The sequence below is a fragment of the Xenopus tropicalis genome, chromosome 4 (genome assembly GCF_000004195.4).
Source record: "Xenopus tropicalis strain Nigerian chromosome 4, UCB_Xtro_10.0, whole genome shotgun sequence".
Classification (NCBI taxonomy): Eukaryota; Metazoa; Chordata; class Amphibia; order Anura; family Pipidae; genus Xenopus; species Xenopus tropicalis.
The window spans coordinates 148,975,826-149,001,709 of record NC_030680.2 but is presented as its reverse complement, the minus strand read 5'-3'; the positions used below and the strand labels follow the sequence as shown (position 1 = coordinate 149,001,709).

General features: G+C 41.3%; 1 protein-coding gene across 2 annotated transcripts in view; it reads right to left on the bottom strand.

The window, feature by feature from the left end:
* Positions 1–25,471, bottom strand: part of tasor (transcription activation suppressor) — a 43,224-nt gene extending 17,753 nt beyond the window's left edge. Inside the window, exons 1-11 of one of the 2 annotated variants that reach the window (XM_004914176.4) lie at positions 25,101–25,471; positions 20,848–20,990; positions 20,323–20,415; positions 16,562–16,634; positions 15,594–15,685; positions 13,818–13,979; positions 9,408–9,535; positions 7,183–7,214; positions 5,364–5,469; positions 3,520–3,623; positions 3,317–3,420 (exon numbers count right to left, since the gene is read on the bottom strand). In XM_004914176.4, the coding sequence (XP_004914233.1) occupies positions 3,317–3,420; positions 3,520–3,623; positions 5,364–5,469; positions 7,183–7,214; positions 9,408–9,535; positions 13,818–13,979; positions 15,594–15,685; positions 16,562–16,634; positions 20,323–20,415; positions 20,848–20,990; positions 25,101–25,314 (1,251 nt within the window). In that variant the 5' untranslated portion in view covers positions 25,315–25,471. The remainder of the gene's footprint in view (positions 1–3,316; positions 3,421–3,519; positions 3,624–5,363; positions 5,470–7,182; positions 7,215–9,407; positions 9,536–13,817; positions 13,980–15,593; positions 15,686–16,561; positions 16,635–20,322; positions 20,416–20,847; positions 20,991–25,100) is intronic. The other variant, XM_002940028.5, reaches the window with a different exon arrangement.
* Positions 25,472–25,884: the final 413 nt, after the last annotated feature.

The window sequence follows — 25,884 nt, the reverse complement described above, 5'->3', positions numbered from 1 at the left end:
AGCTAAAGAGACCTCTGGGGCAATCTCTATGCACTAACTTCCTTATGGGGTCTCTAAATGCCAGATACAGTGCTGATCCTATGCACAATGGGCATCAAACTGTTCAGTGGACCCTTGGCTTTCATATTTAGGGTGTGTTTTCTTGGTACCTAATGTTATGTGGGAGATAAGGTGCTTGAAAGTGGAAGATTTGATGTGTTTTTCAGGTATTTCACCAAAACTTGCAATTTTGGGAAAGCACTGCGACTCTGTAGTTTGGAGTAGAAAGACATGGGTACCAATTTTGAATTCGCCCGAATGTGTACTTTCCAAAAATATATGGTTTTGGGGGGTCAATGTATTTTTTTGGGTTTTTACCCCACAGAAAATGCAGTAAATGTGTTGAATTTTCAGTAGCTAAAGAGATCTCCTGGGTAATTTGTATGCACTAACTTCCTTATGGGGTCTCTAAATGCCACATACATTGGTGATCCTATGCACAATGGGCATGAAACTGTTCAGCGGACCCTTGGCTTTCATATTTAGGGTGTGTTCTTTTGGTACCTAATGTTATGTGGGAGATAAGGTGCTTGAAAGTCGAAGATTTGATGTGTTTTTCAGGTATTTCACCAAAACTTGCAATTTTGGGAAAGCACTGCGACTCTGTAGTTTAGAGTAGAAAGACATGGGTACCAATTTTGAATTCGCCCGAATGTGTACTTTCCAAAAATATATGGTATGGGGGGTCAAAGTATTTTTTTGTGTTTTTACCCCACAGAAAATGCAGTAAACGTGTTGAATTTTCAGTAGCTAAAGAGACCCCTGGGGCAATCTCTATGCACTGACGTCCTTATGGGGTCTCTAAATGCCAGATACAGTGCTGATCCTATGCACAATGGGCATCAAACTGTTCAGCGGACCCTTGGCTTTCATATTTAGGGTGTGTTTTCTTTGTACCTAATGTTATGTGGGAGATATGGTGCTTGAAAGTGGAAGATTTGATGTGATTTTCAGGTATTTCACCAAAACTAGCAATTTTGGGAAAGCACTGCGACTCTGTAGTTTGGAGTAGAAAGACATGGGTACCAATTTTGAATTCGCCCGAATGTGTACTTTCCAAAAATATATGGTTTTGGGGGGTCAATGTATTTTTTTGGGTTTTTACCCCACAGAAAATGCAGTAAACGTGTTGAATTTTCAGTAGCTAAAGAGACCTCTGGGGCAATCTCTATGCACTGACGTCCTTATGGGGTCTCTAAATGCCAGATACAGTGCTGATCCTATGCACAATGGGCATCAAACTGTTCAGCGGACCCTTGGCTTTCATATTTCTGGTGTGTTTTCTTGGTACCTAATGTTATGTGGGAGATAAGGTGCTTGAAAGTGGAAGATTTGATGTGTTTTTCAGGTATTTCACCAAAACTAGCAATTTTGGGAAAGCACTGCGACTCTGTAGTTTGGAGTAGAAAGACATGGGTACCAATTTTGAATTCGTCCGAATGTGTACTTTCCAAAAATATATGATTTTGGGGGGTCAATGTATTTTTTTGTGTTTTTACCCCACAGAAAATGCAGTAAATGTGTTGAATTTTCAGTAGCTAAAGAGATCTCCTGGGCAATTTGTATGTACTAACTTCCTTTTGGGGTCTCTAAATTCCAGATACATCGGTGATCCTATGCACAATGGGCATCAAACTGTTCAGTGGACCCCTGGCTTTCATATTTAGGGTGTGTTTTCTTCGTACCTAATGTTATGTGGGAGATAAGGTGCTTGAAAATGGAAGATTTGAGGTGATTTTTTAGAATTTTCATAATTTTTTATAGAAAATGCTAAATTCAGTAAAGCATTGCCGTTTGGTACTTAGGAGTTGGAAGACATAGTTACCCATTTCGGATTCGTCAGAATGTGTAGTTTTCAAAAATGTATGGTTTCCTGGGGTAAACCTAATATTCCAGGATTTTTGGCTTTGGAATGTAAAGTATGCCGTATTCTGCTGTAATGCTTTGAAAATTTAGTAATTTACTGCTGGGAGTTTTTGATCTATAGAAGTCAGAAATCTCAATAAAACTATACATATCAGGTATTGGCACGTTCGGGAGTCATGAGGCTTTCCAAATCAGTAGAATTTTTGTCCATAAAATAAAATGTGTTTCTGGTATAAATCCTTATATCATGAAAAATAGCATTTTTTCTTTTTTTTTTTGTATTTCAAGCTCTAAATCTTGTTCCAGAAGTGGAAATACACAAAAACTCAGGTAGATTTGGAAAGCTCAGGTTCTCCTGAAAAAAACAATATATAGTTTGCCTACCTAAACTTAACCCTGCCCCCAGTAAAAGCCCCTACATTGAGAGAGCACAGAATGTTTACAAAACGTCTGGCACTGGGGGGAACTGAAATGACGAATTCGGCTGGCACTTAAAGGGTTAAAATGGTAAAAATGCCACAACTTTTTCGGGGTTTTCGTTAAATTCCATGAATAAGTCGTACTTTTTGCAGAGACGATGAACATTTCGGATTCATTCAAGCTTCGGTACGGTGACTTTCCTTGGGCCAGGTTGGAGCTGCAGAGTGCCACTGAGCCCTATGGGAGACTTTCCTTGGGCCGGGTTGGAGCTGCAGAGTGCCATTGAGCCCTATGGGAGACTTTCCTTGGGCCGGGTTGGAGCTGCAGAGTGCCATTGAGCCCTATGGGAGACTTCCCTTGGGCCGGGTTGGAGCTGCAGAGTGCCATTGAGCCCTATGGGAGACTTTCCTTGGGCCGGGTTGGAGCTGCAGAGTGCCATTGAGCCCTATGGGAGACTTTCCTTGGGCCGGGTTGGAGCTGCAGAGTGCCATTGAGCCCTATGGGAGACTTTCCTTGGGCCGGGTTGGAGCTGCAGAGTGCCATTGAGTCCTATGGGAGACTTTCCTTGGGCCAGGTTGGAGCTGCAGAGTGCCATTGAGCCCTATGGGAGACTTTCCTTGGGCCGGGTTGGAGCTGCAGAGTGCCATTGAGCCCTATGGGAGACTTTCCTTGGGCCGGGTTGGAGCTGCAGAGTGCCATTGAGCCCTATGGGAGACTTCCAAAATCCTGCACTGAAGGTTCAAAGTCAGAAAGGTTTTCGTGCCGTTTACGAACGTTCGGATCCGACAATTTCGGGACTTTTGGAAGGCAATTACGATATTTTCGTACGACGTGACATTTTAGAACATCAGAAATTATCGTGGTTACTCTAAATTTTTTCCATATCATGATTCTAAGCCCAAAAAATTGGACTTTAGTGAATTGGCCCCTAAGTGTTCAATTTTTGAATGAGACTCTAGCCTTTGCTAGAACACTTCAAAAAAGAACTTACCAGGTTCTCTCTTTCTAGTTTCTGAAGTAATCCCTGCAACTGACTGGCAGTTCTCGTCTTCTCAACTACTTCATAGAGCCGGCTGTACATCCCACCATGCTTTGCTGTTGCGAGACAGAATGACAACGTTCTGTATAACTCAAGCTGTGATTGGTTGAAATGCACTCACACTGTATGTTATTAAGGCAGAGAGATTTTAATACCTTCATTTGGTTTATTGTGAGTTTCCTTATAAAATAACACTGCCGGAATGCTCTTCTTAATCAGCTCAATTTTAACGATAATATCCAAGTCCAGCTTCTCAGGGCTTTAGAAGAAAAACAAAACACATTAAGAAGCAGAATCTCATACCTGTAAAGTGCAAGTTTGTAAGGACTTGCTTCGGATGATTATAGAAATAGCTAAAACCACAACCATAAAACATAACAGAACTTGTTTGTGACAAAAGGGGATTTTTAAGAAAAACTATACCCCCAAACAATGTAGGTCTCTATATAAATATATTGCATAAACAGCTCATATGTAAAACCCTGCTTCATCTAAATAAACCATTTTCATATAAATATACTTTTTTAGCAGTATGTGCCATTGGGTAATCCTAAATAGGAAACTGCCATTTTATGTACTAAGGGCCGCCCCCTGGGATCATAGGAGTCACAGTGCACACAAACAAGCCAAGGCACACATACATGCTAGGCCCCATCAGCCAATGAATGGGCAGAGTTCGGCCTTTTGCTCCCACACTACTTCCTGTTACAGTTAGAGCTGCATCACTTCCTGTCAGCTGATCTCTGAGGGAGCACACAGCCCATCACTAAATGGCGGCTCAAGGGAAAGGATGTAAAAGGGCAATATTTACGGATATATATATTCCAGTTTGGCGAGATTCTTTAATAGGCCACTTAATACAAACTGTCTGTTGGTTACGTATTCATTCTGGGGGTATAGTTTCCCTTTAACAGACTGTAAACAACTCTATATGCAAACATAGAAGAGAACAACTTTCAAAACAAATATTTTAAAAGTGAGTGACCTTGGGGTTAACGGACTATGCAGGCAGACTATACTGTCAAATGGGGTGAATAGGGATCTACTAGTTGCAGAGTGTAAAGGAACTAGCGGCATTTGAAGGGCTTTATTTACCGACATCAAAGCCGAGATCTTTGCCCCCTGGCTCCCCTGACTATGTTTATCAATACAGAGGACAAAGTATGACCCAATCACAATGCTTTCTTCCTACCCATGTCTGCTCAGTTATTTATCCAAAACCCAATTTTATCTTTGCACATTGAGCTTATTCTGAGTCTGTGGTTAAATGCCAGCCGAGAATCAGCCCCTATGCTCCAAACAGCCTTTCCATATATGCCTGGGCTGTAGCAATAGAATTTGTTGGTAAAAGGCATATTTCCCCATTAATACAGTATGATAGTCGATAGATTATATTAATACAGCAAAGGGGAGGAATATAAGAGGCCTGTGCTAATCCTCATCTCTAAAATAACTCTAAATAGTGCCCAGAATAGCATAGCTATCTCCCAGAAGTCAGTCTCATGTAAATTCAATGTCACAAACAGTTAACTGCAGCTCTCTCTGCTACTTCCTAGTTAAGTGTGAAGCTCTGCCCCTTTTCTTTTCCGATCTCTCCTTCTCTCTGATGGACGAAGAGATGCCTACTGTGCATCCTTGCTGCCTCTGCTCCAATGGAAATCAATCAAGTAGGCACCTCTTTAACATCTTTACAGTCAGAAAGAAGGAGAGCTCAGCAAAGAAAAGGGGCAGAGCTTCACACTGGACTAGGAAGTAGCAAAGAGAGCTGCAGTTGAGCTGCTTGTGATAGAGAACTTACATGAGACTGAGTGCAGGGAGAAACATGCATTATTCAGGGGGCTGTACAAAGTATTCTTAGTGGCTTTTATGATATAAGGCTTACTTATCCTTCAACTTAGAAAATTCTTTAAAAATCCCACCTAATAGAAAAAAAAGATATGTTTGAACATGAGACACTAAGCTTTTACACATGAAAATACAATGTAATTAATATACTCACAGCCTATATGGGATAAAGGGGCCACTTGTTGATTTCAGGGACGCGTAGCACAACAGCTTTCCTTTGTTTAGAAGCGGCCCTCTCCATAACGTGAAACTGCTCCTATCTAAACAAAAGAAGCACTCAGATAGTGTTGCAAATTGCATGGAAGCAAAAGTAACCTTTGTCCTGTGACCTCTGATAATGTTGCTGCAGCCATCAGAGCGGTTTATGTTCTCAAATAACGGCCTCTCTCGCTCTCTTACATATTAAAGTGCCAGTTAAAACCAAAAAATTTAAATACCTTATATTACATGTTTTATGCATTTTTTCCCCCAGAAAATTTAAACCTGGAAGAGCTAATCATGAGAGATCCCCGCTTCCTGGTGCCACAAGCAGCTATGGAGAGAAACCAGCTGAGCATCATGGGGGAGCTGGGAACCAATGCAGCTACTCCAGTGGGCGAGTAACATAGGAAAGAGGTGGGAGCATGTTGGGCTTCTGGGGTGAACACTATTTATTAGGGATGCACCAAACCCACTTTTCTGAGTTCAGTCGAACCCCCGAACCCACCCTGAGGGATTCGGCCGAATCCCGAACCAAATCCGAATCCTAATTAACATGTGTTAATGGTTCCCTGACCATTTAACCCTTTCTGAATGCTAATTTGGATTCGGATTCGTTTCGGCCGGGACCACGGATTTAGCTGAAACCAAATCCTTCAAAAAAAAGCCTGTATTCGGCCTGAATCCCGAACCGAATCCGGGATTCGGTGCATCCCTACTATTTATACATTAAGCCTGTCAGGCCAGCAAGTAGAGAAAAAATATCCCTGTGGTTTAAGCATCTTTCTTTGTATATCGTGTGTAGGGGAACCATGATCACAGAGTTGCCACCGGGCCGGTACGTAACTGGGCTAGTGGTAAATCCCCAGCTAGGGCTGACAATGGTATTACAAATATAATGTACTTGCCAGTAAGATTATAATACCCTATAAATCCCTCCCTTCCCTGACCCTCTCCGCTGCTGATCACCCTTTATAACCAATAGCCACCATCTGCTCCGCCTATAACCCCACCCATTTCCTGGCCCCATCCACCTTCCCCCACTCAGCCTGCTAGTTTCCCCACCCCTTATGTCATAGCCCTGCCCCAAAATGTCACAAACTGCCCCCAATTCGAAGGTGGCAACCCTACATGTTCATCATCGGGGCAACGCTCATAAGCACTGAAGTTTTCACCTTCGGAGCTTTCAATCTACCAAGTGGCAAAACATGTGTATGGGGCCCTTTCCTTTTATAGGGGTTAACTGGCCAAATAAATATGCTTTTCTTTTAGTGAACTTTTATAAAATTAAAGTAAAGCAGAAGTAAAGAAAGTAAAGTTAGAAGAAATATTTTCGCTTTAATGGCAACATGTGCCATTAGGTGAGTATTCAGTAGGGATGCACCGAAGCCACTTTTTTGGGTTTGCCCGAACCCCTGAACCCACCCTGATGGATTCTGCTGAATTCCGAATGCTAATTAGCATATGCTAATTAGGGTCCGTCCGGAAGGGTTAAAAGTTTCCCCCTCTTAAAATTTAACCCTTTCCGAATGCTAATTCACATATGCTAATTTGGATTCGGTTCATCCGGGACCATGTATTCGGCTGAAACTGAATGCATCAAAAAAAGGCTCGATTTGGCCCGAATCCCAAACCGGATCCAGGATTCAGGTGCATCCCTAGTATTCAGTTGCTGACACCATGTACATTGCAGACAATGGAAACACTGTAGGCAAGCTGTAAGAGTCATAGCATGGCACAACACTGGGGAAGAAAGATTACTTTTTTTTACTTACCAAAGCTTCTCTCAGAGGTGAAACTAACGGGTCTAGAAAGAAAAATACCAAAAATATGCCACTTAAAAACGACTCAAGGGTAAGGATCATCAAAATCAAATTTTAAACTAAATGTTTGAAAATATAAAATGTTTTAGGGGGCCAACAAACCAATGCTCACTATGGATTCCTGTCATCTTTATTATTTAAAATGTTTAGTTTTGAAGCTTCAGACCAGGATCAGTGCTGCTAAAACTCCTCCTCCTCTCTCTTTGGAAGGGATTGCCGACACCAACTTGCATTCTGTCCAAACAGGTTTAGGGCTCTGGCACACGGGGAGATTAGTTGCCCGCGAATTTGCCAAAATCGACTGCGCAGCGTCTGCCACCCCACCAGCGACTTACATTTTCGCCGGTGGGATGGTAGTTCGGGGATATTAGTCGCCAGTGACAAGGGAGATTTGTCGCGGGTGACTAATCTCCCCGTGTGCCAGAGCCCTTACTGAGCATGCCTTCCCTCTCCTGCTTCATCTGCATTTTATCGAGCAGATTGGCTGGCAAGATTCAATTTAATCGTATTAATTATATGTAAACAAAGCAGGAAAAGTAAAGCTGGCCATACATGCACCAATATTATTGTATGAAACCTTGATATCCAATGTGTGTATGGCGGCTCAAAGAAGCGACCGATATCGCAGAAGATTGCAGATATCAGTTGACTCGTTGATCGGCCGGGGTAAAAGATTTTGATCGGGCGCCATTGAAAGTGCCTGAGCAAAATCTACACTCAGGGCTGAATCGCCAGGTGGAGGTAGAATTACTATTGTTTCTACCTCCATATTGGACGATTCAGCCCTGAACGCCAGTGGATCTTCCAAAAAGATCGGAATTGCTACACGTATGGCCACCTTAAGGAATGGGCAGAACCAGTTTATGAAGTACTTTTATTTGGTCTGCCAAGTCCTGGCCTGGGAAATCCCCTACACAGAGCAGAGAACAGATTGGTGAGAGATTTAGCGGCGCTGAACCTGGTCTGTAGCTTCAAAACTAAATAAAATGATTTACATGATGTTTTCTGACAGGGGCTGAACATCCCCTTTAACTCTTACTACCTCCCCGGTAGTCTCAAGAGCTTAAATGGTGATAATTAGCTCTTTAAAAAGAAATGCACCCATCACCCTTCCAGCTGCTAAGGGTGAAGACACACGGGGCGATTAGCCGCCACGCCTTTTAAAAAATTGCGGCAACTAATCCGCGCGCAGATTGTGCGCGTGCGATTTGTCATTGCAACGCAATTGTACTCTATGGGCAGAAAGTCGCCACGATTAGTCACCGCGACTGAGTTAATTAAAAGTCATGGCGACTAATCTCATGAGTCTTCGCCCTAAAGGTCCCCATACACGGTCCGATCCGCTCGCTTGGTGATGTTGCCAAGCAAGCGGATCTTCTCCCGATATCCCCACCTACGGGTGGGCGATATCGGGAGAATTCAGGATAATTCGATTGTTTGGCCCTGGGGCCAAACGATCGAATTATAACGACGGGCATAGGAAAAGTCGGTCCGGGGACCGCATCAACGAGCCCATGTGGTCCCCGATCCAACTAGATTTTCTAACCTGCCCGATAGAGATCTGGCCGATTTCAGGCCAGATATCGGTTGGGCAGGCCCGTCGGTAGTGCCCATACATGGGCCGATTAGCTGCCGAATCAGTCTAAGGGACTCATATCAGCAGCTAGAATCGGCCCGTGTATGACCTTAACAGTGTCTGTGCTTTACAGATAAGGAGGAGTTCATTATACAAGGCAGTTAACTGGGATAGGTCATTTTATAAACTGCCTTCTTCCATAAGTGCTCTGAAAAACATGGTAAGGTGGTAATAAAAAAGGCAGAAGTGTGTGCCACACAAGCCCTATACTGTGAACAGGTGTAAGTTGCCCCCTTGAATGCAATTTTTGTCTCATTAGCAAAAGCTGAACACTTGCACTAGCGGTATGTATCCAGGTGTTCTACAGAAATCGATTAAGAACTTCAGGCCTGGAATACCGTTTATGAGTTCTGACACCGACAATCCAAGAATCCATCTGCATTTCATTCTTTATTGGTTCGGATATTTTATAGTGTTCTTTTAATACATCTGTTCGTTGGATTATTTTGCATACAGGGTGCCTTCTTGAATATGATGAATGTCTCTTTTACACACGAGCTACAAATCTAAATTGTGTTTACTATAAATCAGTGATACCTACCCAGATGAGGGCAAGGAAGGCTGCCTTGTTGCCAATTCATCTTTATAGCCGAACGACACAATGGCATACGGACAAACGTGCCTGGGTCTCTTGAGGACCTCATCAAACCCATACTCATAAAAATAGTACTAAAACATACAAAATACAGAACAGTCGATTATTTTACTATATTGTGGGGCTGTTTCAAAACAAATGTAAGAAATATCAGTCCGTTCCGTTACATAGTTTTCCTTGATCTTTGGCTCAAAAACTATAACGGCAAATCCCACTAACTGCCAGAAGGACACAATCTGCCAAATGTCAACTCGATGTAAAGTCATCCCATTGAGTTAAGGGATTCTGTGATCCCTAAAAACAAGTACAGTTCCAATATACATGCATTATTATCGCCGGTGGGATGGCATATGCGGCGTGGCGATTTGCGGAAATCGTCAAAGTTGCCTTGAGAGGCAACTTCGGCAAATGCACCGCCACGTTTGCCATCCCACCGGCGTTTTACATTTTCGCCAGTGGGATGGCATTTAGGCGAGATTAGTCGCCCGCAACACGGGAGATTTGTCGTGCGGCGACTAATCTCCCCATGTACCACGGCCCTTAGAGTTTTAAAGATAAACAACCCAAAGTCTTCAGCTCAGAGGGTAAAGTCCCACAAAGAAAAATGTTGCCTGTGGTAGATCTCTGCTACCGGGGTTACTTATCTCTCCAAAATGTCTTCCCAAGTCCAACAAAGGGAATTGCCAGTGGAAAGTCCTACACATTTGCTTTGGTTTTCCAAAGCCTACTGTAGGCAACTTCAGAAAACTGAAGAAATGCATAGACTTTCCACCGGAGATTCCCCTTTCCCATTTAGGAGAGGTCACCCATGGTAGCAGAGATCTATAACGGGCAAATTATCTCTCCCTGGAACATTACCCCAACAGCCAGCCACAGCCAGCCCTACCTCAGCTGTTCCAGAAACTTAGGCGGCTACTGGCAGCTCTTATCTCTCAGACCCTGTCTTGACTGCTGTGGGAGATAGGGACAGCTGATGGCTGCCTAAGTTTCTTAAACAGCTGAGAAAATACGGAGAACTGATAATAGACATCCAGCAAACAAGAATAATTCTGATTGGCTCTTGCTGTACACAGAGGACTGTGCAACAGGAGATGGATCGGATTCCAGCAGAAACAAAGCCAGACTTGTCTGTGGCAGCAGATGGAACCAGACTGATTGTAGCAGCAAGGCTGATGCCACACAGGGCTAATTCTCGGCCCCTATACTGCAAGCGTTGTTCCACAGGCAGAGAATCAGCCCTGCATGGCAACAGCCTAAGAAAAAAAATAATGCAATTATATTGGAAACTTGTGTTTCTAGGGATTCTATCAGAACCACTTAACATTATGGGATGACTTCATAGCCTCAAAGTAGGCAAGTTTTGCAAGCACGGAGATATAGTTTTAGTCCAAGCAGAGCTTCCTGCAGGCCACATGAGGCTATCAAACCCAAGCCTTATTTTACATCCTCAAGGAACTTTTTTTAATGCTTGTGTGGCTCACCAACACTTTTTACATCTGAGCGTGGCTCACAGGTAAAAAAAAAAAAAAAAAGGTTGGGGATCTCGGATTCTAGATTTGCCTTGAGTTTTTTTTAACAATTTTTGTAATACTACAGGTATCGGACCCCTTATCCGGAAACCAATTATCCAGAAAGTTCTGAATTATGGAAAGGCCATCTCCCATAGACTCCATTTTAATCAAATAATTCAAATTTCCTTTTTCTCTGTAATAATAAAACCGTACCTGTACTTGATCCCAACTAAGATATAATTACCCCTTATTGGGGGCAGAACAACCCTATTGGGTTTATTTAATGGTTAAATGATTCCCTTTTCTCTGTAATAATAAAACAGTACCTGTACTTGATCCCAACTAAGATATAATTACCCCTTATTGGGGGCAGAACAGCCCTACTGGGGTTATTTAATGGTTAAATGATTCCCTTTTCTCTGTAATAGTAAAACAGTACCTGTACTTGATCCCAACTAAGATATAATTACCCCTTATTGGGGCAGAACAGCCCTATTGGGTTTATTTCATGGTTAAATGATTCCCTTTTCTCTGTAATAGTAAAACAGTAACCTGTACTTGATCCCAACTAAGATATAAATTACCCCTTATTGGGGCAGAACAGCCCTATTGGGTTTATTTAATGGTTAAATGATTCCCTTTTCTCTGTAATAGTAAAACAGTACCTGTACTTGATCCCAACTAAGATATAATTACCCCTTATTGGGGCAGAACAGCCCTATTGGGTTTATTTAATGGTTAAATGATTCCCTTTTCTCTGTAATAGTAAAACAGTACCTGTACTTGATCCCAACTAAGATATAATTACCCCTTATTGGGGCAGAACAGCCCTATTGGGTTTATTTCATGGTTAAATGATTCCCTTTTCTCTGTAATAATAAAACAGTACCTGTACTTGATCCCAACTAAGATATAATTACCCCTTATTGGGGGCAGAACAGCCCTATTGGGTTTATTTCATGGTTAAATGATTCCCTTTTCTCTGTAATAATAAAACAGTACCTGTACTTGATCCCAACTAAGATATAATTACCCCTTATTGGGGCAGAACAGCCCTATTGGGTTTATTTCATGGTTAAATGATTCCCTTTTCTCTGTAATAATAAAACAGTACCTGTACTTGATCCCAACTAAGATATAATTACCCCTTATTGGGGCAGAACAGCCCTATTGGGTTTAATTAATGGTTAAATGATTCCCTTTTCTCTGTAATAGTAAAACAGTACCTGTACTTGATCCCAATGCTTTTGTTTTGGAAATGGCACATAGGGGCATACAGAAAAACACCCTAAAAACTGCCCATGTGACAGGCTGTTTTCTGCCAGAAAAGTATTTGGAAACTAACAACTTAATTAATCTTAAGGGAACCAGTGTACACCTCATGTAAATGTATGCACCTCATAATCTTTAAGACGGTGTACAGTCAGAAAAACAAATTTAAGGGACGCGGTCGTGATTTTTTTTGGGTACTTTTTATCTCTAAATGACACTGTTACACAGCAAATAATTCCCCATTTAACCTTTTATTCTTGAACCAACAAATGTATTTGTAGCTGTAATATTGGTGTGTAGGCGCCATCTCAGTGCCTTGTGCCTGAGTCTGAGCTTTCAGCCAGCGCTACACATTAGAACTGCTTTCAGCTAACCTATTGTTTCTCCTACTCCCATGTAACTGGAGGAGTCCCAAGCCGGACTTGGATTTCTTACTATTGAGTGCTATTCTGATACCTACTGGGAGCTGCTATCTTGCTCCCTTCCCATTGTTCTGCTGATCTGCTGCTGGGGGTGAGGGGGGGATATCACTCCAACTTGCAGCGCAGCAGTAAAGTGAGACTGAAGTTTATCAGAGCACAGGTCAGATGGCTGTGGCACCCTGGGAAATGAAGAATATGGCTAGCCCCATGGGAAAAACAGATTACAATGCAGGATTCTGCTGGAGAAGCTCTATTAACGGAGGGTGTTTGAAAAAAAAAACATACCTTTTTCTAAAAACACCTTTTTATAATAAAGACCTTTCTGCAGTAACCAAATCTCTCAGCACTATTAAAGAGAAACAAATTCTTACAAAACCTCTTCCTGCTCCTTCCTTCATATAACTGTACTTTATATGGACGTCCTGTGAAATTCTGCCCAGAACTGGAGGGATATTAGGATTTAATATATCGATAGAGGAGCGATGCTATTGGTTTCCAAGCGGATAGGCTAGGTACGTACAAACTGCACTGCCTGCAATCCTCCTCCTACAGTACAAGGGTTGCACGTATGGCTTGCTAATATCGACAAATTGGTTTTTAGCAAATCACTGCAGCTCCACCAAGAATCTAGATCAGGGGTCCCAAACCTTTCTTGGGGAGTTGGGGGAGCAGCCGAAGCATATAAAATGTACCTGGGGGTACCAAATAAGGGATGTTATTGGTTATTTGGTAGTCCCCATGTGACCTGGCAGCCTACAGAAGGTTCTTTTTGTCAGAAAACTTGGTTTTTATCCAACCAAAATTTGCCTCCAAGCCAGAAATTCAAAAATAAGCCCCTTCATTAACTTTTAAAAATACCTTCAAACCTTTAATGACTCCAGTCTTTTTACTAAGCTTAAGAGTAGAAGGTTTTTAGGCACAGCAATAATTAATAAGGCTAAAAAGCAGGTCTGCTTAACTGCGGTCGGAGAGAATTTAGCTGAAACTATGGGCTAGCTTCAGAAAATGTGACATTCGGAAGACTCTGTATATGCACTAGTGTGAAAGCCTCAAGTTTCAAACTCCACCGCTATTTAAGCCAAGTTTAACGTTTAAGGTACAGTATAAATTGATTCTGCTCATAGACATTTGATAATAAGAACAAACAGTACCTGGGTACGTTCAAATGCTCTGTAGCCGAGCAATGCTGTCACTGCGTTCATGTTTTTTAAGACATGACATTCATGTTTGGGCACTGGGTCCAAACCTCCATTACCACTAAATGAATCCATCTGGTTACTCCTAATGTGATCAAAAACATACTTCATTTTCCCCTAAAATAAAAACAAAAAAAAAATAATTTTATTCCCCCGTAGTTATAGGTTTAATCAACAAATGTGGTACTTAAAAAAAATTATATATATTTATATATATATTTCAACTACTGGAGAAGACTCCAGAGTTCAATTAGGCAAGAGGCTACCATACTGGCTGCCTTTCATGTTTTTAAACAATTAGAAGAATTGCATGCATGGGGCATGATCAAATATGTATAATTATATTGACAGAAGTTTCAAAAATTCAAAATAAACTTTATTGCATAAAGGCTTACAAAAATTATGTAATCATTTAGTGTCCACTAATCAACAAAAAAGCATTGCCAGTCACATACATGAGCTCGTCATCCCCCTCCAGAACTCAAACCAAAAATCGACCTTATTGCATGGTACAAGAAATAAAATAAACACCTTGTAAAGACAAAAAGTAAAAATTTTAATGAGAAAAATGACTGCCGTTGTACCATTGACAAATGTCATTCAAAAAAAAGCAATTTTTTGGAACAAATTTTGTTCCATGGGACTCAAAACTAAGGAGCCCAAAAGGGCAAACAATCAAAAAACCACAGCCATATTGTTTCATGAAGCAGATAAGAATAAAAAAAATGTACGCAAGAATATTTTTTGGAAACTCGAATAGTTGGGGAAAAAAAGCAGGAATTCACGTTATAAAAGTCACGTTAAAAAATTCAAGCAAAATTTAAGCTAGTAAAAGCTGCCAAGTTTCTACAGTCAATGGATATAATGAAACAATGCAATTTGTTTTTTTCCTCCGCAACAAAACACAACCTGTGACTATAAAGCAGGGGTGAACAAACTACGGCCCGTTGGTCTTTTTAATCCAGCCCGCCGACTCCGCAAGTCTCATCACGTGAGACTTGGCATCTGGGGACTGATGAGCGAAAACAGAGTAACGCTGGCCCAGCCCGTCTGTCAAATTTTAAAAGTCATTGTGGCCCCTGAGTTAAAAAGTTTGCCCACCCCTGGTATACAGTCTTGAGTTTTTTCATAATATGCTAGTGCTTGACAATAAAAAAACGTGGAAGAGCAAAGTCAGTCAGCGACCTTGAACTTGAAAAATGATAAATCTGCCCCATATCTGCATCAGCTGCATGCACAGTCCTATCTGGAAATCACTAGAACTCCCAATTGTCCCAATTCCAGCTACATCGAGCACAGCATGCACATAACTGAGCACTAGTTCAATATAATTTTACAAGAAATCGATACATTAATATTCATTCACTGATGCTGAATATGCCTGCGGTGGAATGATCTGTTTTGGAAACAAATGGAAGCTCTCTCCTTTCCAAAAAGCTTTAAAAAATACAATGTTATCATTTATACATTAAGACGTGCCAGTCTACAGTTTTAAGATCACCAAAAAAGAACCAACCGGTAAAATCTAAACTGACATCACTACCAGCAAGTTTATTTCGAATATCTCAATGGAGGTTTCAGAATAAGATTGAAAGCACTGGGGTCACAGAAGATCCAGAAGTTGGGGGGAAGGAAGTGGCAAAAAAAAGACACAAGACACTTACTATTAAGGCTTTTTATTAGGTCGTTGGCATAGTGATACAACAAAAAATAAGTAAAATTCAAAATTACCTTTATAACTTTAAATATGAAAATATCTCCAGTTGCCCCAGTTTCTAAAGGATTGGCCTGCAACAGATCTGCATACCTTGCCAGATACACCCCTGTTGGGAATAATTTAATAGGTAAAGCAAACCCACTCTTGTAAAATTAACATTTTAACATGCTACCCTGAAAAAATTATTGATGAAAACAGTCTCCAAATGCAAAGAAAAGGCGGAGAATTAATTGTAAATTCTGTACACCCCATGTATTATCAGAATAATAAACCACTGCATTTTGAAGCATCCACCAGCCCGAAAATGACTACATCTGTGACCAAAATACAGATGATACAGCCGTTGGAGGATAGGCTAAAGTCAGATTAGTGCGGATTTTGATTATTTAGGTCAGTCATGCCAAGTTATCATTGTTAGGGATGCACCGAATCCCGGATTCGGGTCAAATCCAAGCTTTTTTGGAAGGATTCGGTTTCGGGCGAATCCGCAGTCCCAGGCGAACCGAATCTGCATAAATTAGCATATGCTAATTAGCATTCGGAAAGGTTTAATGATCAGGGAAAACAACTTCAGCGCGCAGCGCTGCTTTTTAACCCCTTCCGATTTTGGGTTCCAGATTTATCCGAACCCAAAAAAGTGGATTCGGTGCATCCATAATCATTGTATCACAGATTTTCAAGATACCCCCATCTTAATTAGTCCTAAAAACCTAGCTCAGCGAATTAGGATGAGGGGTTTGGGTTGAAAATGTATTTCCCGTCCTAGATACTTTTTGAACTGTGGCGGACGCAACAATGATTTGCTCTTTTTTGTAATCTTGTTATGAACTAAACTAAAGGGGTGGCTTGACAAAAATTCCCAAGAGAACTTAAAGTCAGACAACCACTACAGCTGCAACAATACTTTGTGGGGTATTATACTGGAATTCTGGAGTGGGGGGGAGAAAGGGCACATTGTGAGTAGAAATCACAGATTACTTACCCATGCTAGGTTTGCCCAGGGTAGTCATTCTAGAATGCCCCACGTGTAAACCTTTCTCAGATATACTATTCATCTGAAACATGAAAAAAAAAAAATCATAACACCCAATATTGTAAAACAGCTATTAAAAGTATTTACATAGCACAACTTTAGATAAACTACATATTACTCCATGGAGAATTCTAGAAGAATGTTTATTCTAGGAACACAATGTTATTGTTAAACCAGTCTCAGATACAAGTTGAATGTAGGCAGTCTCTCTGTACTAAATGCATCTGCCAATATATGTATATAGTCTGCAGGATTGGGTACCCTTCATGTACAGCGCTGCTGAATATTCTGGTACTTTACCTGTTAATAACGACTTACCTGTAAAATAAGGCCATGTGCTAGAGGCATTTAAGAATTTTGTATTTGCAAGTATTATTTATGAAAATGCCCATTCATAGTTCTCATACCACACAGGGTTTAGGGTTAATGGAATTCTGTCATGATTTTTATGGGGAACGTTTTCTAAATTACTGTTTACATTGCAAATAATTCAGCATTTAAACTTTTATTCTTGAACCAATATTTTTTAGTTGTGTGAGTAGTAAGGACGCACCAAGTCTAGGATTTGGCCTTTATCAGCAGGATTCTGATTTGGCAGAATCCACGCTCCTGGCCGACCCAAATCCTTTTGTGATTTTTGTCACAGAGGCGGAAGTTGTACATTTTTGCCATGTGCTGCGTTTCTCTTTAGCACTTCCTTATCCTAATTCACATTGCAAAAGATTCAGATTTAGGTTGGTATTCATTCACAAAGGATTCGTGGTTAGGCCAAATCCCAAAATAGTGGATTCGTGCATCCCTAGTGAGTAGGCAGCCATCTCAGTGCACTGTGCCTAACTGAGCTTTCAGAAGTGGGCGGCACTACATAATGTAACTGCTTTCAGATAAAATACTGTTTCTCGTACTCCATGTAACTGGGGGAGTCATGAGCTGGTGTCAGGTAGCTGCTATCTTGCTCCCTTCCAACTGTTCTGCTGATCGGATGCTGGGGGGAAAGGGAGATAGCACTCTATTTTGCACCGCAGTGAAAAGTGTGACTGAAGCTATCAGAGCACCAGTCACATGGCTGTGGCACCCTGGGAAATGATGAACATAGTCCTATGTAAAATTTCACAGTTAAATATGAAAAAAAATATGTTTAGGCTTCTAAAAATAACTAATTTTAATACAGAATTCTGCTGGAGAACGTCTATTAACTGATGCACAAAAACATGTTTTCCCATGACGGTATAATGGCAATTTTAACCTCTATACCGTTTCAGTCAAAGACTAAATATACATATTCTCTTATTAAAACAAAGTTTTCACAGGAACACAGTTTGGCAGTACACTTAAAAAAAAAAAAAGTGGTCTCAAGTTTGCCTGAACACAAAAAAGCTAAAAACAATTTGCAGCTGTGTCAACAAACATGTGTATTGTCTCTTGCCAGCTGCACAACCCGCTGCGTAACTTATCCTAAGTTAAACAATCTGAAAACAAAGTTCTAACCACCCGAATGAGGAAAAACATGCTAATTTAAAGAAAGTGTACACAATTCAGCACTATGGCTCAACTGTATTTCAACTGTAAATCAAGTAGATCCCAAGAGGACAGAATGATGAAAAACGTAAACAAAGGATCTTCACGATTGCCTGCACGTTCATGTCTAACCTTGTTGAAACTGAAAACAATGAAAAGCCCTACAATGTTCCAACCTTCTGCACGATGTCAGTTAATCTAGAACTGCTAGGACCTGCACTTTCACTCAGGCATTTACTTGACATGGACTAGACAGTGGCGGGGATACTGAGGGAAAGAAGAGACATCAAGACTAAGGAACCCAAATGGGGAGAAGTTACATAGTTGTAAAGGTTGAAAGCACAAAGACAGGTTTGCCCACTCTCAGAGTGACTACAAGCCCAGGATGGGTTTCGCCCTGTCCTTGACTAGCAGTAAAAGTAGACAATGGGTGCTGAGACAAAAAAAAAAGCTTGCATTAAATCTTTTTTCTTCTAATCCTACTTGCAAACAGGTGATACAGTATGGAAATATATGTCAGTGTGTCTTGACCTATTATCTGTTACTGGTACAAAGCAAGATATTAAAAAAATAACTGAACAGAGAAGGATTAAAAAAAAAAAACAAAAACCTCTTCTCGTTTTCCCTGAACAAGGTGCAAGTCACCGCCCTTTTAAGCAGATCTTTGTTTCCACTGCATCTACTGATGGGAACATCACAAAATCCCTAATCATTCACTTTGCCCAGAACACAGATTATCTGTGCAGGCTACATATCTGCATGGACTTCCTTGTGCTTTCTTCGAACCTTTGTGGCCTTGACGTCCACTAATCTTCAATGTGCTGTGAATGCCAAGTCCTGTTAGTCCTACGTAAAAGTGTCAGACTCTGGGAATGCAATATTTCTCTTGCAATTGCAGTATCCTAAAATAGAACACATAGTTGTTGTTGTTCATCCAGCACTTTGTTGTAATGCACTTTGGGTGTGTCTTCATAATGTAACCAGGGTGGACCCCTATACTGTTCCGCAGTTGTCATGGGCCCGGACAAATGACCGCTTAGAAAATATAATTTGGTGCAGTGACCTTCTCACATCAGAGCAGTTCTTGCAGTGATGACTGTAAGTGTAGAAACAAATGACGCAAGTGACATGCTGTATTTGTATAAGACCAGAAGCCAAACGGAAAAGTTAGTTGGCATTAGAAATTTCTTCCAGCATGTAGTTTTCAGGTGCAAGAATTTTCCAGCATCAAACATTGTAAGTAGGGAGTTGTAAATAAGTGTCATATGGCTTCATAAGTTCCAGCATTTCCTAATAGAATGTGCACTGTGCTTCATATTTTTAAAGAAGGAAAGGCTAATAAAGAGTTAATCTCAAGCTGCAGGCATACCTTCAGTTCTCTCAATAGTGCCCTTTAGTCTCCCCATATTTCTCTCGTTCAGATAATCAGAAGCCTCATAGGAAAAAAAAACAGAGTTCCCATAATGCCTCACTCCTGCACCAAGACTGATGTACATGCTCAGTTTGTAAGACTATGAGGCAGCTTCCTGCTGATTGGTTCAGATCCACATTCCTAAGGGGGGAGTGAGTTCTTAGCATTCTTGAGGGAGGGGGAGCAGGAGAAAGGAGAGAGGTTCGTGTCTCTGGCACAGGAAAACAAAGACAACAAATCCTGTTTCTTTTGACAGAGGACTCTGTTTCTGTGAGTGCTTATGGTTGTATTTACATAGACCTTTCTGATAAAGCTTATTTAGTTTTTACTTTTCCTTCTCCTTTAATGAGAGTTTCATTTCATCCATGCAAGATATTTGAGTAAAAGCACCGGTTTAAACATGCACAGCTGGGCCATTTTAATATACACACCGTCATAAAGTTCAAAATGTTGCTCCAAAAAAAATAAAATATCCCCTACAGAGGGTATTTCCATATGTTTTACTATTATCCTACACAAAGAGACCAGATGATGGTGCAGAAATGCAGCACATGAAAAGAAAACTTTAATGAATACACATTGAATGTAAACTGTAGATTATTATTAACATTTATTTATAAAGCGCCAACATATTCCACAGCGCTGTACAATAAGTGGATGTTGGGAAGACATGCATGCCTCCTCCTCAGGAAGGATACTTTGCAATCTCTATTATATGTGAGGGGGGAAAAGGAACACAACGCTACTTTTTAAGGTTCAATGCCATCTTATAATGCCTTACCTGATCTTGGTCAACCAAAAGAAACGCATAAGATTCAGCAAGTTCTTTATCTAGTCGACCATCAAATTTCAACTGCCTTCGCTTCTCAGTAAACTAAAGGAAGCAGTAGAGCAGTGGATAAGAAGAGAGAGAAAAATAATTTTAATTACAACCCGACATGGTTTTGCATTAACCAAAAAGATATTCCAACATTTTTTGTATCCAAATGAATTTGCCCGAATCCAGACAATGGAAAAAACATATTTCTCCCATTGGGTTTGAGATGCAGATGCTTATATTCCGCAATCATCCAAAATGTATTTAACGAATATATTTGGATCCCTATTTCTCCTCCCCACACGCCCGCATGAAATTTGTGTGATCACGAATATCTTTTATGTAAGTGAAGTTTTATTTCAAGAAAAGTTTTACTGAAAAATAGTATGCAATGGCTTAGTAAATTCCTCATAGGCATACTACAATTTTGGCGGTTGATAGTTCTCTCAAACTCGATCATTTTTTTTTAGTGATCATGTGTTCACTAACCTCTTTTTCCAAGAATTCATTATGAACCAGTCGGGCATATTTGTATGAGAAACTGGCTTTTGAGTTTGCATCCAAGTACGCTGAATGAAGAATTTTCAAAATCTCTTCAAACTCCCGAGAGCCAGAATTAATAACCTGAAGAGCTAAAAAAAAATAAGCAAAAATACAGTTACTACTGCGGCATCCGAAGGGGAGATGTAGAATGAAAAAATTAACAAGTTTTTCCATCCGCTTTAATTCGATAACCGAAAATAATCCAAATAAACAGAAAAAAATGCATTGTTTAATTATAAAGGTTTTATTTATTTTTTAAATACGGACAAGCGACAGTAATGAAGCCACACAATCAAGATTGAACGTGATGGACGTATGTCTTTTTTCAACCTAACTTACTATGTCACTATGTAAGATACAAGACCTCGAAGACAAAACTTGACACTGATCTGGTCACAGCACAAATTCATTCTTGCCATTTGACACCAAGTACCACATACGAGGCTCTGGCGTGACCAAATCTTTTGACTAGGCCTATTTCTGAATTAACATTTGTAAAATGTATTTATCTATATGTAACACACAACAGAAAAGGGTAACTCAGAGGCATTTAAGATGAACATACGTACATATGCGTATAATATGCATCATCTGCTTCCTTTTCAATTTTATTGTCAATAAAAACACCCACTGAAATCAATTTTCAAGTCTCGAAGCTGCGTAACAAAGAACAAAACAAACAAAAAAAAGACTATTTCCCAAGATGCTTGGGAATGATCATTTCTAATGAACATCTGTTTACTTAATTGACGGATAATAACCCTTTCACTAACCACAGAACACAAATTCTCATATTAATTTCACTTAATCACTAGCAATCACTGAACTAATGATTCTGCTGGGGCACCACCACATGCACAGGAGGCATAATCATCAAGGAATTTATATAAAGCAAGTCAAATAGGCCTTTACTGCTACACAAATGTTTCATTCAATAAAACCACACTTCTGACACTAAAGTAAAAAAAAAAAACCACCTTATTAGAATATAAAGTCTCAAAGCATTTAATTATGGCCCAATATTATACACAATCTAATGGCTCACACCCTCCAACGAGGCAAGCTCTTAGTAAAGTGGTATCCCACCCTCACCAACAGACTAAATCTACACCAGGTAAGAATAAAAAAAGAATGCAAGAACAGTCTCCGCCTCACTAAATAAAAAGGTACTGTACCAAAACAAGGACAGAGACAATGTGTTTGCGGGTGGCTTTTACCACCAATCAATCAACAAAGTACTCAGTGAAATAACCATTTACTGTTCAAAATTATACAAAACAATTAAAAAAAGCAAACATACTATACCAAACGACAAACAGGTGCAATCCCAGTGCTTCATGGTACCCATACTCCACTTTCCTAACACGTTTTGCACCATTGGGTGCTTCACCACCAATCCTTGCTGGTGATGCAAACGCATCATGCACGATCTCATTAAAGGAAAGATCACAGCTCTATAGTCAAAGGTTACCACAATCACGAATTGTTATTGAATCTGGGTGTGGCTTTAAGGTTCCTCGTGGGCTGTTATGTTAGACCATTAGCGCTCTCAGAATGCAACTCCTCCACAGGTTACTGTGACAAACAACTTTTTTGCAAAGCCAAACCCCACATTATACTCTAATCACTCTGTGGAGATTGCGTGGCCCTCGTAATGCCAACGAACCTCCTTATCACCAAGATAAGAGTAATTCCATCAATAACTTGTTACATTGAAGCTTCATTTAACTCCAGAAGCTACTAACAGAGATGGACAATAAAGTTTTCCATGGGTTGGCGAATACTTTGTCAAGTCTCCTCCCACTGTAAAATACTAAAAGGGAGCTTGACCGATAAACTGTACAGTAGAACCAAGACAACCAAAAACAATAGTTTCAATGAGTCAACCAACATGCCCTCTGGGTCAGATATACCAAGCTTTAGAATGAGATTTTATAAGTAAAATTCAAGAATATTGCATTAGTTATCTCTTGAGAAGCTCACATTCGCATAACCAAACCCAGGAATATCAAAAAATGTATTGCAAATAGCTATAACCTTAAGGCTTCTAATTGATTAAACAGGGCCAAATTATCACCCCCCAAAATTCATCAGTCCAGGTCACGCTTGGTGCAAATTAAATCAGGAATCCAATCTACAGGCTTTCAAGCATAACACTAGTCACATGACCATGCAGAGGTGATGTCACCAATGGAAACTCCAAACCTGGTCACCATTAAAAAAATAGCAATTAAAGCTCAAAATGACATCACTAACACCTCATAGTAAACACTACTCTTTGAAACAGCGGCTCCTTGTGACCCTGACAAGTCACTGCGCGGGGGCGTGGCTTTGTGCTAATGACACGTGTTGGGTGAATGAAGATTTTCATTCATGGAGGTCATGATATACAGTATCTAGTAGAATTAAGTCTAAAACAACTGGACTTTTCTGAGTTTTTCTTGAAAAACGTTTCACCACTCATCAGAGTGGCTTCTTCAGTTCAAATGACTGGGAGGGAATTCCCCGGCATTTAAACCCCTGTGGGTAGTACAGTCACAGACATCCAATCACAATGGTTCCATTGAACTTATTCAGTAAGTAAAATTCAAGAATTTTGCATTAGTTATCTCTTGAGAAGCTCACATTCATATAACCAAGCCCAGGAATTTCAAACAATTTCTTGCAAATATCTGTAGCCTTAAGGGCTTCTAATAGGTTAAACAGGACCAAATTATCACCCCCCAAAATTCATCAGTCCCGGTCACCCTTGTTATCCAACCTACAGGCTTTCATGCATAACACTAGTCACATGACCATGCAGAGGTGATGTCACCAATGGTAACTCCAAACCTACCTGCTCACCATTAATAAAAAAAAATCACAATTAAAGCTCAAAATGACATCACTAACACCTCATAGCAAACACTACTGGTTGAAACAGCGGCTCCTTGTGACCTTGAAATGTCACTGCGCGGGGGCGGGGCTTTGTTGCATATCCAAGCCCAAGAATTTCAAACAATTTCTTGCAAATATCTGTAGCCTTAAGGGCTTCTAATAGATTAAACAGGACCAAAATATCACCTCCAAAATTCATCAGTCCAGGTCACCCTTGGAATCCAGCCTATAGGCTTTCATGCATAACACTAGTCACATGACCATGCAGAGGTGATGTCACCAATGGTAACTCCAAACCTACCTGCTCACCATTAATACAAAAAAATCACAATTAAAGCTCAAAATGACATCACTAACACCTCATAATAAACACTACTCATTGAAACATCGGCTCCTTCTGACTGTGATAAGTCACTGCGCGGGGGCGGGGCTTTGTTGCATTAGTCATCTCTTGAGCAGCTCATATTCACATATCCAAGCCCAAGAATTTCAAACAATTTCTTGCAAATATCTGTAGCCTTAAGGGCTTCTAATAGATTAAACAGGACCAAAATATCACCCCCAAAATTCATCAGTCCCGGTCACCCTTGTTATCCAACCTATAGGCTTTCATGCATAACACTAGTCACATGACCATGCAGAGGTGATGTCACCAATGGTAACTCCAAACCTACCTGCTCCCCATTAATACAAAAAAGTAGCAAAGCTCAAAATGACATCATTAACACCTCATAGCAAACACTACTGGTTGAAACAGCGGCTCCATGAGACCTTGATAAGTCACTGCGCGGGGGCGGGGCTTTGTTGCATTAGTCATCTCTTGAGAAGCTCACATTCACATATCCAAGCCCAGGAATTTCAATTTCTTGCAAATATCTGTAGCCTTAAGGCTTCTAATAGGTTAAACAGGACCAAATGATCCCCCCCCTGAGTCCAGGTCACCTTTGGTGCAAATGATATCAGGAATCCAACCTATAGGCTTTCATGCATGACACTAGTCACATGACCATGCAGAGGTGATGTCACCAATGGTAACTCCAAACCTACCTGCTCACCATTAATACAAAAAAATCACAATTAAAGCTCAAAATGACATCACTAACACCTCACAGCAAACCCTACTGGTTGAAATGGCGGCTCCTTGTGACCTTGAGGAGTCCCTGCGCGGGGGCGGGGCTTAGTGAGGCTACTGACACGTGTTGGGGCTATTAGCGCCGCCACAGTGCGTATCCAGCCCGGGTTTGCGCCGTGCTATATAGAGACACGATGGCGGCCTCCCTAGCCCCTCAGCCCGGTGGGATATGACGGAGTAAAGGCACCACCTCTCTTATCGCGGCTCTTCCTGGGAATCTGAAAGCGCCTGCTCCTGGGAGCTTCCTCCGGGGGTTTGTGCCCCGTCTCTGCGCTGTTACTGCGCTTCAATAGCGGCAGCGCCTGGGTTTCGCCGACTTCTCCATTTTGTCCCAATTTACTCGCCGTCTCTTCGGCTTCTCTGGGGCTCCCCTTTCCCTCGGTAGCGCTCTTGGTATCCCCCATGGTGCCGCTAGGCTATCTGTGTAGGAACGGGAGGATTATATACAGGGATAACGTTTATTGAGCGATGGGAGAGGAATTTGCACCGCCGCCGCCATCTCACAGCTCTCCTTCCTCTCTCGGCGCCATCTCACCTCTGTCTGCGGCGCAGCCTCCGCTCCCTCCTCCTTATAACTACTCGGTGTGACGTCAGAGGGCGGGGTTACATACTTGCGTGTAATGGAGGGGCGGGGCAATGCTTTTACGTCCTTTCGGGCCTTGGATATGAGCGAGGGCAGTACCGCTAGGGGTTTGGGGCGGAGAGGCAGCCGCGCCCTGTGAGCTGAGAGACAAAAAGTATCCGCGGCTGAGGGAGCGACCGCCATTTTAGGATCAAGCTCCGTGAGGTGGGTGCGCTGTGTGCTTCCCTTCCCCCTGCCCTCAGTCTGGCTTCATTGTATCTGACTCTCTGCCCTGATTTGTACCCTCAGCTGGAGCCCAAGCAGGGGGCCCTGAAACAGAGAGCCCCCCCCTTCCTAAAGCGGAGAGCCCCCCCCTTCCTAAAGCGGAGAGCCCCCCCCTTCCTAAAGCGGA